The sequence below is a fragment of the Vidua macroura genome, chromosome 1 (genome assembly GCF_024509145.1).
Source record: "Vidua macroura isolate BioBank_ID:100142 chromosome 1, ASM2450914v1, whole genome shotgun sequence".
In the NCBI taxonomy this organism is placed as follows: domain Eukaryota; kingdom Metazoa; phylum Chordata; class Aves; order Passeriformes; family Viduidae; genus Vidua; species Vidua macroura.
In genome coordinates, this window is record NC_071571.1 from 92,394,104 (window position 1) to 92,407,007 (window position 12,904).

The window sequence follows — 12,904 nt, forward strand, 5'->3', positions numbered from 1 at the left end:
TGAGCTATGAGAGCAGAACAATTAATTCTTAGCATTTCAAAAGAATATTTTGTTATCTTTTGAAGACTTGGTGCTACCCTTCTGAATGACAGACTCTCTGCTACATATTTTTGCACAGAATACTGAGGTTGGACTTTAAGTAGCAGCTCCTTAGGAGTCTTCTTTAAAGGCAGAACTTTTTTTACAGAGACCATCAGTAGCATCAAACTTTCTTCCGGCTATGGGAGCCCTGCTGACAATCCGGTGTTACATTACAAATTTTGCTTTGGTAAATAGTAGCTCTAAATGTAGAAAATGTTTTGTTCAGCCATTTGTTACTGGACTTTTTTGCTATTTGTCAAATGGTGGTACCAAAATTCTGGTTTTGTACAACGTAATGAGGCGCTTTGCTGTCCTTTTACTATGGCTCATTAGGAGTCCAGAAGAGAGTGCTCTAATTTTTCATGTTTAGGTCTTCTGTTTATGTCTGTGGAACCCCTGAATTTTTTTCCTTGCTCAACTACTCAGCAGTTTATTTCTTAGTTGATTTATTTGTGACATTGAATATTGTCTCTCTGGTTTTTTTTCCAGTGTGACAATGCAAAAGGACTCAAAGCCTTCTACGATGCAATAAAATTTGGACCTAATCATCTGATGGTTTTTGGTGGTGTATGTGCAACAGTTACTTCTATCATTGCTGAATCTCTGAAGGGATGGAATTTGGTTCAGGTAAGGAATGGAATGGAATACATTCTAATGCTGTCTTGTGTCTCTGGATTAAAAAAAAAACAAAATAGAAACTTAGCTTTGATGCTTTTAAGGCTTAGAATTTTGTGAAATTTTTATGTTTCAGTTTTGAAGGCCAGTTAATGTGTAAAGATTAGTTTCTTGTATATAGTGCTAGATTTTAAGGCTTGGCATTTCATTGTACTCAAAAATGCTTGTGAGTTTGGGGCAGCAGTCATGAGTCTCAGTGGGTTAATTAAATAAAAATAATGTGTCTCAAAAAGCAACCTAGGTGAAATCAAGTTCAGGCATGGTAGGGGGCAAACCTAGAACTTTCGAAAAGTTAGAAGAAACTCATCAGGCCTCAAATTATGGTACTTTAGGGTATTTACTCAGTCAGAACACAGTAATTCCTATGCGCTTTAAAAGTGCTGGAAGTGCATAAATTCTAAATAGTGACTAGGTTCACGTCTCAGTATTTAACTCACGAAGCATATTTATTCCCAGTTGTTCTTCTTTCTGACTTTCTCAAAGGTCAAGTTTGTGGAAAGGTTTCCTCTGCTGAGGAATCAGAATTTATTAATACTAATCTCTAAAATGCAGATGATAACAGCATGATTTTCTTCATTTATTCAATCATCTGACTAGTGAAAATTTTCAGATAAATGGCTGATCACATAGCCATTGAGTTTGCTTTTCTGATGTGGAAACACCCTGTCTTTATACTCAATATTCATATTGCCCAAAGATTCTCCTGTATATTTTTTTTCTTAAAAACTCCGAATTATTCTATAGCAAAATAAAAAATACAAAACAATTACCTGAGGTTACAGTTACAAACAGGCTCCTCTTTTCCACCTGGAATACTTACTGAGAGTAGTGCAGCAAGAACAAATGAGGCATAATTAAGTTTGTGAAGAAGATGATGATCAGAGTACAAATGGGAAAATCTTAGGAGGATAATTAAAGTAGCTTGTTAAATGTGTTTGCAATGCTTGTCAGATCAGATATTTTTTCCTTCTGCTTTGGGAATTTTTTTTTTTTCTGATATAAAAAACAATTCCTCTGTGGAAACCAAATAATAGTGTGTCTCTGGGGAGAATGGAGAAAATAACAGAAGCCTTGAAACTAGCTTTTAAAACTCTCTCTTAAAATTAGCTAAGTTCATGACCTATAATGAAGTATGTGGCTGGAGCTCTGGTTTTTTTTTTTTTTTTTAATTTGTCACATGGAATTTCTGTATGATGTAAGATGTTTTAAACACCTGGGTTTCATTGCTAAAAATCTTTTCATTTGTAGTCAAGTTCTGCCCGATACAATCTGGAAATCAATTTGTTCATGAAGTTGCTCAGTCTGAGGAAGGGTGATTAGAAAGCTTTTAAATTCCTGAATTTATCAATGTAAATGTCCAATTACAGAATAGTATGAAGTATGGCTACCAGAGAGCATTTATTTCTCTGTGTTTAACCATCATAAATGTGAGTATGTCTTAAATATTATGTATCATATCAGTTCACCAAGGTATTCTAGACTGCTTGGGCTTAATATCCTGTGGGCACTAGATAAATCCTCACGTGGCAACACATCTCTTTATGTCAGGTTTTTATATCTTGATTGGCTGGATGATGAAAAAACCACAACAGCATGGCTGGGAAGTGTGGCAAGGCTTAGTAAATGGTATAGCAACAGTGGCAATAATCTAAATATTTTTTGTGAAAGTGTTATGTCATATAGTGACAGCAATATGTGTATCTGCAAATCAGCAGATGTATCGTGTATAAGATAGCGGGGAAACAGAGTACAAATCCTTCCACTCCTCAGGATCCCCTGTCATAAGTGTCTCTGATTAAAAGCTTAGCTTGAATAGAAGGAGAAGATAAAAATCTGTGGTTCTCAGAAGTGGAGCAATAATATTCAGCCTGATAAAATACAAGGCTGTCCTCCCTTAAAACTTGAGTCTTCACCTCAAGGAATCACACCAAACTCACATAAATTGTTTTATGAAATCATGATGATGATGAAGTCATTTCATGTTGCAGTCAGGAAGAGGGAAAACAGCATAGAGACAAAAACTAATCTGTCATTGTATTATTGAATAGGAATTTCATTTGGATGTCTGACTCCAAAGTTTGCCCTTGTCCTTGTGCCTGCAGTCATGAAAACAAAGCTCTTAACCCTAGCAGGAACATTTGATTTGATTTGATTTGATTTACACAGGTGTCATGAGGTTCAGCAAATTGATGACTCTTTTACATGCAAGAGAAATGCAGGATGGTACTGATAGTCTTGGGAAAAATAGGGATGAAAGAAGAACACGATATAACAACTAAAGGAAAAATTACTTTCCTGAGCAAATACAATATGAGGCTTGCTGACTGCAAAACCATTCTGAAAGCCTTTTAGCCCTGATTTCCAAGTTACTGGGTGACTACTTTTCCTCTGTTTGGATGATTTTTTCTTTTCTCCCTCTTCTTTATTCTCTAAAATAAGAAGTTGCCAAAACCAAACAGTGAAACAAAATGCTAAGAGTATAAATGTGCTGGAAATTTTCATATTGCATTTTCTACTCAGGTAGTTACAGTACTGATGAGGGAGGGGAAGGAAATAGATTCTTGCAAGGTGTCTTCAGTCTCTACTCTCCTTACTGTATGCTTTTGATAATGATAGTGTCTTTTTTACGTAACTAGCTAAATCAGGTCACTGACAGCCTGCAACAATGTGAAATAGAGAGGATTAGAGAGGTTGAGAAAAGTCTCAGTCTGAGGGTGACATGTCTTATTTCCATGTCATATCAAAAAACTGGTACTTTCCCTTCTCCATCTTTACAAATTCTGATTTAGTTTTGATCAACAGTAGAAAGGGAATTTATGTTCTCAATTAGCTGCCTTCAACTGCTGGCTGATTTAATTATCTCTTACTGTAATAAAATTAATTATTTTTTAATGGAGCATTTTATATCTGTGCAAGGAGCAAGTTGTTTTAGTCTGCAAAGTCTTATGTCATCCTGAAGGACTTTCACTGAGGTATGCTAGGTGACACAACTTGGAAAATGTTTTTTGAACAGATATTCTTAGCAGGACAAATTCAGGCACCCATTCCTTAGCCTCTCAAATGAAAAGCCTCTCCATGGGTAATCTCTGTGTGCCAGCAGTCCTTTGTTGAGTGACAGTCTGAATATGGGTTGGAGTCTGCATGTGTGTCTTTGATCTCCAGGTGGTGGAGTGAATTCAGTTTGAACTTTCGGTGTTTTAGTTTAAAAGTGCCAGTAATATCCTGTGCCTTTGAGAGTGGGCCTTAAAGGCATAATACTGGGCAGTTGCTGTTCTGTAGGGGGAATACCTCAATGTCAAATTCTTTCATATTAATTTATCCCCATTCTCTTTCAGTGTATATTCAAGGCAATTAAAAAGTGAAGAAGAATCATTAATAGTATCTCTTAATATCTTGCAAAAGACAAGTTATGTATTTTTATTGTGTACATCAAAGCATTCCTGCTATATCCAGTTAGTGTGAAATGGAGGAGATAGTTAGCTATTCAGTCTTTCTCTTCTATTTCAGTATACCCATCAACTGTTATTGCCATGTGAATTTCTTACAGTGGCAAAAGAATTTATTTTATATAGATTGCTGCTTCTCCCATTTTTCATTGTCATCTCTCACTTTTCCTAATAGTTTTGTTAGCATAAGCATTTAATCAGCATGAGGATTTTAACCACACTGCTTATGTCTGTGGAACATGACATAATCATAACCCGTGGAACTCCTTCTCAATTTTTGGAGATTCATCTTTTTCAGCCATTGTACCATTGATGTTCTCTTATAGCCTGCTTCATTTACAATTTCATTTAACTCTGGAAATAAGCTTCTGCCAGAAACAAAGTATAAATGTTTGTGCTCCCTCAGAATATCCTCTGTTTCTACATATTTTATGTAATCTAGTCATAACTGCTGGCTTCTAGGCAAGTAACTCCTTCAGGCAATACAGTGATTAGATCGTAATGACATTCAAAACTGAGGAACCTTATTTTGGATTCAGCATCTCATGTTGGAAAGTTTTCTAACAAAATTATAGGTACCCTAATCATGATGTATTACTGCTCACTCTTGGGCATATTAATATAGGATGAGTTCCTGTGTTAGAAAGGGGAGTTGGAAAGGGAAAATTCCTGGTTCTTATGTGATTGGATATTAAAGAGCTTACCCTGAGATTTGTTTTATTGTCCCAGGGATTCATAGGTATTCAATATCCCATCTCTGAATTACTGAAAAGGAAGGCTGCTGGTGTTCAAGAAAATCAGTGATGTTTAGCTTTTTCTTTCCTTCTGAAACAAGGCTGATGTGATTGCACTGTCAGTTCCTCCTAGGAATTTCTGACCACTGGCCAATCGCAACTCAGTTTTAACAAGGGATTTCCCAAAGATTGTTAGTGTCTATACATTTCTGTGAAAATGAGCTTCTGTGGGCAGAGATCCATATGAATGAAGAGGAGGCTGCAATATGAGCACAGAGAACTTAGGGTCAGCTGTGCTGTGTTGTCCTACATGTCCAGCTGCTGTTTATGGAAAGGGGATCGAGACTGGATCAAGAAGATTGTTAAAAAAAACAGCAGAAAAAAAACTTGAGGAAACACTGAGGAAGGGTGAAACCCAGAATGGTATGAAGTAGGAGCTGTGTGTTTGTAGAAGCCTGGGACACGTGTATCTGTAAGAAACTGGGCTTTATTAGGCGTCTGTTACTCATCAAAATTATTGTTAACACAGAATTTCACAGCTATGTTCAGCTTAAAATGATGTGGTTTAACATGAAAGTACTGCAGGTCATCACAGAGATTTCTATACTGCCCACTGAATCAAATTTCTTTTTGTTAATATCTGCATTTTCTAAATCTTTATACTTGTTACCTGGAGCTCCAGCATGGATACGTAAGCGTTTGATAAAAGAATGTGGTGGTTTATTTTCTTTTTAGCCTTCTTCATTATGTTTGCTCCAGTACAGTGAGTTTGTGCTACTTTTGCCTTCACTGCACAATTTTCATGTATTATTAGTCTGAGTAATGAAAAGGACATTTAAACTAGTCTTTGGCTAAGAAGATTAGCTACTTCTATCTATGTGATGCAGGCAGTCCCTCTTGAAGAGGCCTTTTTCCCACTGGAATATGACCCGATGCACCAACAAACTAGAATCTTTGGTTTTTTGGCCCATAATTCACTATTGTAATCTTCTTTTATTCTTCTTCCTATTTTTTTTCTCCTGGGATTGGAAGGATTTTATAGATTTTCTGTATTTGTGTTGTGCTTTTAATAGACAAAGTGCAGGAGGGGAAGATACCTCTTGAGGTCTTATTATATAAGGTGCAAACCTGAGGACATTCTGGTCCTGCTTTCAGGAGTTAGCTGAGCACATAAGGAAGTTTTGCTTACTTCTCTGTAGGAATGCCCAGGAGCAGGAGAAAAGCAGAGTAGGTCTGACCTTCAGGCAGAATTTCATTTGAAGTTTTTCCTCATTTGAGAGAAACTGTGGTGAATTTGGAGGGAGACAGACCTTTTAGTTCTGCAAATCCTCCCCCTGATACAAGTTGCCAGCAGGAGCCCTGCCATTACTGATGAACCCTCCTGAAAATTTGCAGTTGCTGCTGGAGGAGAAGATACATGGGGAGTTGAAACAGATGATCAGTGCCATACCTGCTAATTAGGCTGTGTGTCTCAGTGTGTGGATGGATGCGCATGTGCACAAGGTAGAGGAGACTTGGAAGCAGTTGTATGTTCACCTCTCAGCTTAGAGAAATGGATGTGGCAGTAGAGCAGGCAAGATTGGTCTAGGGCAAAATAATTACTTTAGTGACAAAGGTCCTTTCACAGGGATGCTGAGTCCCAGTGCATCATTGCAGTTGTACCCCAAGGGAGACATTTGCATCACTTTGCTGTTAAGAGCAGAAACATGATCCACAAAGTTAAAATTGCAAATGTCAGAAAATTTCCAGGCTGAGGTACGACAAGAAATGAATATCTTAAATTTAATGCACTGCAAGATATAGTAGGACCTTCTTTTCTCCTCTTTTCACCTTCTGCCTAAATGTATGACATTGATTCTATGGCAGAATCAGTCTTTCCATCAATTTAAAACCGTCTTCTATCCAGTGTTCACTTTTATTTAAATATGGTTAGCTGTTCTTTTTCATCTTGTTTGTCCTGCAGAAAACATCAAAACTACAATATATAGTCTAGTTTTTGCCTTTGATCTAATGTCTAAGGTTCAGTTCACTACATAAAGTGTGAATAAAGGTATTTGAATACAGCTTTAGAGTTAGGTCAAAGCAGTTCAAGACTGAACTTGTATATTTATTCTAACATTATTTGCATGTTCTGGAAGGAAAAGAACAAAATTTTTAAATTATTTTTCTTCTTCTTAGCTGTTTGCACATATTCATTCACTTTTGTTTTATGTTGGATCAATAATATTAAATGAATGAATGATGGTTTCAGGAAAAGAAACATACTGAAAAGGCAAGGGTGTCACTTTGCCTTGCAGTATAATTTATGCTTGGGAAACCATTAATTCTGAACAAATCAGATATTCCCTCTGTCTGAACCTGAATGGTCTCTTGAACAAAAATAAAATACATTAAAAATATCCAAAACACACAGTGTAATACATAAGCATTGATGGTTTTTTTTTTTCAAATACAAAGCCTTGTGTTATTATGCTAATGCATGTTATTGTAAGGTGTTTAAAATGTCCAGGTTAATTTATAATTAGAATAAATAATAGCTGTGTACTTTGGTATTTGGGGATTTTTTCTCCTCCATGTAATTTTTTATTGTCTCACTGCTTTTATTGCTGTTTTTTTGTTTTTTGTTTTTCAGTTGTTCTTTTTTCTTTCCTGTTGTGTTCATTTCTATTAAGTAGGCCTGAAGTCTTTTCTCATGTGGCTTTTGCAGCCCCACAGCTAGGACAGACTTGGCAGGTAGAATCTTACTTACCAAAATGCTTAAGTATTGCACCTTGCAGCTCATGCAGAGCTTCCTTCCCTGCTACAAAGGTATCCCTTAGTGTTTCCTCAGGCTGCTATTTGCTGCTGCCTTTTCTGGAGGGGTTATAGGAGGGGAGGTAGACAGGCAATTTTGGTTCCCATCTCTTCCTTCGCTCCTCTTCCCTGTCCTGATATGATAGGCAGATGTAAGACTTGCTTCTTTGTAAAATCACTTGTAGTTCAGCATCTTCTTTATGGTGAATAAGGGTGAATGTGAGATACACCCATTTATTTTTCAGATTTGAGATTATTTTTATGACACATTTTCTAGTACCTTGTCAGATGTCTGGGTTTTTTAATGGTCTAACCCACTGGACAAAAGTGCTGCTAAATTTTGGTCTAGCATTGTGTTTTCACATGACTTTTTCTGGGAAATGTGATAAAATTTGTGGGGATGGATGTAGCTGTGTGACACTAATGCCCCATTAATGATAATATTTGATTTATTCCCAGTTACACCAGCCCAAAGAATCACATTTTGATTCATTAATCCCATTGGTTTCATTACTCTGTGACCCAAAAACTTGTCTAGAATCTCCCGTTGCTTAGTGGGAGCATTTTTATAGTTTCTCAGCAATTGCAGCACTGAATTTTGAGCTGTCTCTTCCATTTTCCCCTATGCTTGACTCTACAAATCTTGTTTCTTTCTCATTGCAAGCTGTCTCAGGGAGATCAGATGCTAGTTAGCTGTCCATCTGTTTATGGTTTTTCTGCTTTAAAGGTTTTATTGATTTAAGCCTATATCATTTTACTGAAAATCATTTAATTTTTGGCAATCATTATTAATTTATTCCAAAATGCTCAGACTATAATATTGTATTTCTCTAACTATTGCAATATTTTAAATGTTCTAGGAAATCAGTTTCAAGCTTCTTTTACCACCAAATCCCCAAATGTGGTTCTTCTGATTATTTTCACTACACCTAAGATTTCTGCAAAGTTGAAATTGGTTATTTTGGTGTGCTACTTGTCAGAGTGACTACTGTGATTTGTTCCTTAAACAAATAGTACTGACTGTGCTTTACAAAACCAACTTGCTGGCCTGTTTCTCAACAGCCTGCTTGGAAAGCCCTGGGGTTGTTTTCTCTCCAGTCCCTTTGGCCAGCCTGGCTTGAGTGGCCTTATGTGGAGTGGCACCCTCTGCCATAGCTGCTGTTTTCCTTGGAAACACACAGACCTGTCCACAGTAAGAAGGCAAATGCAACAACAACTAATAATAACTAACAACTAACAAATACAACTTGACAGCTAAGTCAAGGCAAAATTGATGTGATAAATTTTGTTGCTTTGTATTATGGCTCCCACAGCCTTAAATTCACTTCTTCATTTCATTCTCTCTCATTTGAATGTTTTTCTTCATGTCATTGTTCTATTACAGAACAAAGAAAGCATTTTCATGTGGTAAATTAACCTGTTTTTCTCTGAATGCTGTTTGGCAGCAGTTACTTAATTACTTATTTTGAGGAATAGATTAATTCATACAAATTTGGCATCAACAGCTCCTGGGCATAAATTGAAGAACAAACCAATACACTAAGAAATTGGAAAAAGAATAATCATTGCCATTAAATTTTGAAATTTGAATAAAATATTTATTGGCCTTTAAAAACAGAAAAAGTTTAATTGTGCTATAAAAAGCAAATGCTAAGGTACAAATTCTCACATAATAGAAGCTGCTCTAAAATTCACTGTGGGGTTCTTGGTATGTGGTTCATCTAGGATTGAAACCTATATGGATGACAAGTGTTTTAATTTTTGGTATTCCCAGTACTTGATGAACCTAGAACAGTTCCTGGGGACTTGCAGATCTTGCTACATGCTTTCTCCAGGCATCAGTTAAGTTCTGAAACAAATATAAGGCAAATTTAACAAGTGATAGTTATTTTTAAATTAAACATGAAGTGCTTTGGAAGCACATTTATATTCTGTAGCCTTAGTTATCACACATAAAAAAACTTGAATCTCAGTATCAGAGAGAACAGAAATGATCAGCGTAGCTTAAGAACTTCCAGACTCTGTTGGAAAAGCAGCCTTGCATTCAAAATTGTGACTGAAACAATTTGTAGTTGGAATAAGAAGCTTGGTTTGGCCCTAGGATTACACTGAGAAGAGGAATGTATTCCACAACTCTTAAGCATTGACCTGTGATGTCTTTTCTCTTTCCTTCTCATCACATTTAAAACTTACTGCTATAGATAGCTTAAGTAACTGAGTCTAAACTTATTTTTGCACTATAAAATAGTTCCATAGTTGCACATCTCCAGTCTTTCAGAATCTCTTCTTGGTTCTCTGGATTTTAATTCTGAACTGTAGTTGAAAATCCAGATTTAGTTTGATTTCATTTTTTGCCTTGATTTCATTCATTTTTAGGAGATGTGTAGCTTGAAATTTCTGAACTCTGTGTTAAGCCATAACACCTTCTCCTCCTAATTCTCAAAGTAAAGGGTGGCATTTCTCCAGTGAAGTGTAGTCCCAGTGTTCCCTTACCTTGCAGAAGTCCCTGAGACTTTGTTATCCAGTAGATAGTTCCTGACAGTCCGATTAATAAACTACAGCAGGACTGGCAATATAACCACTATGAGCTTTGTTTGTGTTATGATGCAACACTAAGCTAGGAAAATTCTATAATTATTTATAATTAAGCTACTGTGAGTGCACAGTGTGTATCAGGATGTGGATTCATTATGTCAGTTTGCTTTCTGAAAGTAAAAAGATTAGTGGCACAGCTTCTGGAAGGTTTGTCTAAGTCCTTCAGTATTCAGATAAGGGAATAAGTATGCCTGTGACTGGAGAATGGCAGGTCTCCAGCAGTCTAAAATATTGCATGAGGTGCTTGGGAGCTACAATTTTGTATTCATTTTAAGCACTGTCTTCCTGACATAAATCAAGAGTTAATTTGTTCCGTTAAAAAAAGGCAAGAATGTCCTTCTTCATAGCCATTTTGAAAAGCTTGTAGAAGAGTGATGACAGTCTGGATCTGAAATAGTCTACAACTGCCAATTGAAAGCTGGATGCTTTTCTGCATTTTTCCAGTGGAGGGCATGAAGATGGTCAGGGGTCTGGAGCATCTCTCCTGTGATGACAGGCTGGGATAGCTGGAGTTGTTCAGCCTGGAGAAGGGATGGCTCCAGGGCCTTATAAAAGCCTTCCAGTACCTAAAGAGAGCTTACAAGAAAGCTGGAGAGGGACATTTTACAGGAGCATGGAGAGATAAGCCAAGGGATAACAACTTTAGATTGAAAGAGGATAGGTTTAGATTGATTATTAGGAATAAATTCTTTACTGTGAAGGTGGTGAGATGCTGGAGCAGGTTGCCCAGAGAACCTTTGGGTGCCCCACACCTGGAAATGTTCAAGGCCAGGTTGGAGGGAGGCTCTGAACAGCCTGGTCTAGTAGAAGGTGTCCCTGCCTGAGACAGTGGGTTTGGAACTAAGTGGTCCTTAAGGTCCATTCCAAACTAAACCATTCCATGATTCCAAATAAACTCACAAATTGGATCCACTAGTGTGTTTGGGAGTATCTGTAGCTGCAAGTACAAGATCACTTCTGGGAAAGTGGCACATACATGTATCTTTGCTAATAATGGGGCTTTTTTCTATAAAGACATACTTCTGCTAACATGATCATTTTCCTCATGTCTCTCATTTAATTTAAATAATCATTCCAAAAATTTGTTTGGTAAGCAAATTTTAGCTGCTTCTTTTTTCAAAGCTCAGAATGCTACTGAGAAAAGCAGAGTGACTGAACAAGCAGTAGAGATGATCAGTATTTTGCTTAGCTCTTACTGACTATGAAAATTAAATAGCAAGGTTATGTACCTACCTGTATATGTATGCATACACACACATATCTATTTAGAATTATACAAAACTGTCCTCAGTCTCTTTTATGGCTCAGTATATTGCTTGTGAGCACTGGCATGTTTCAGATAAATGCATTCTCTTACATTGCATCAGGATGCATACTCATTCAGAATTATGGTTAACATGTTTAAGTGGGTGCTTCATAAGCAGTCTGCTTTGTAATTTTCTTGTGATTTTCTACTCTCCAGTCTTTTACCTATTTTGTTTTGTTCTGCTTGCTTGTAAGAAGTTAAAAAATAATTTGATTTGCAAATCTAAAAGTGAAGGAAGGGCCAGAACAAGGAGTTTACTTTTACAGAAAAATCCTGTATGTTATTTCTGGATCTTGATGCAGGAATCCAGAATTTTACAGATTAGGGACTGTAATCAGTCCAGCCTGGAAGAAATTTGTCTATAGAGACAGAAGTTTAAGATGTAATTTTTACCTAGCAAATTTCATTCTGTCTCTTCAAATTTTCATGTCTTAACTATTAAAATTTAGTAAAGTTGCAGCTGCAAAATCTGCTAATGCGTAATGTAATTAACATTAATGTTGATTATGAGTTCTTTGAGTTGTCGTTGTGAAAACTCTTGGGACCGATGTGATTTTGTCCTTGCTTTTGGAGGTCTGTATGACAGCATGATAAAATCTGTCTTTATGCTGGTTTTAGCTTGGGAGGAAGCAAGGAAATTAAGATTATGGTTTCTTATCTTTTTCCTTTGTTAGAGCAAAGGGCAGAATGATGCAACTATGGGGCCCTGAGTTTCACTGCCTGACTACTCACCTTTATTGAGACCTCAAGCTACAGTTTTTGCAACCATAATAATCATAGAGTCCTCTTATACATAGACTGTACTCAAGGTGGCAGGAGGCATATCTTCAATTATAATACAAATCTTTCTCGTAACAAATGTGCTTGCACTGGCTTGACTTGTTTCCTATTCACTGTCCAATTGTTAGATCATAATAAGAGATCTAGAATTCTGCAACTTAATGTTGCTTTAAGAAAAGGTATGTACGTAAGCTGCTGGTTTGTTTTTGTTTTACTTTTAATTAAAGAATTGAAACAGAAGACAACAAAACTGAGTAATCTTTTTACAAATAATTCTTTGCTTTGCTCTTTCTGTTAGCCTCATTCTTAACTTTTCTATTTCCTATTGCCACAAGCAGTGATAGGAGGGCTTAAAGGCAGCACTTTGCCAATTAGTCATGGCTTGCACACTGCTTGTTTGAACAGCAGGCATTTATTTTTATGTCCAGAAGTCCACATTTATTAACGCAGATGAACCAACAGAGGGGAGTCTCATAGTTAGTTCAATGGTCTAA

The 12,904-nt window shown here is 36.7% G+C and overlaps 1 protein-coding gene across 1 annotated transcript in view; it reads left to right on the forward strand.

Annotated features, from left to right (window-relative positions):
* Positions 1-220: 220 nt before the first annotated feature.
* GABBR2 (gamma-aminobutyric acid type B receptor subunit 2) overlaps positions 221-12,904 on the forward strand; it is a 350,484-nt gene continuing 337,800 nt past the window's right edge. The window contains exons 1-2 of the mRNA XM_053976709.1: positions 221-268; positions 571-708. Of these exons, the coding sequence (XP_053832684.1) occupies positions 221-268; positions 571-708 (186 nt within the window). The remainder of the gene's footprint in view (positions 269-570; positions 709-12,904) is intronic.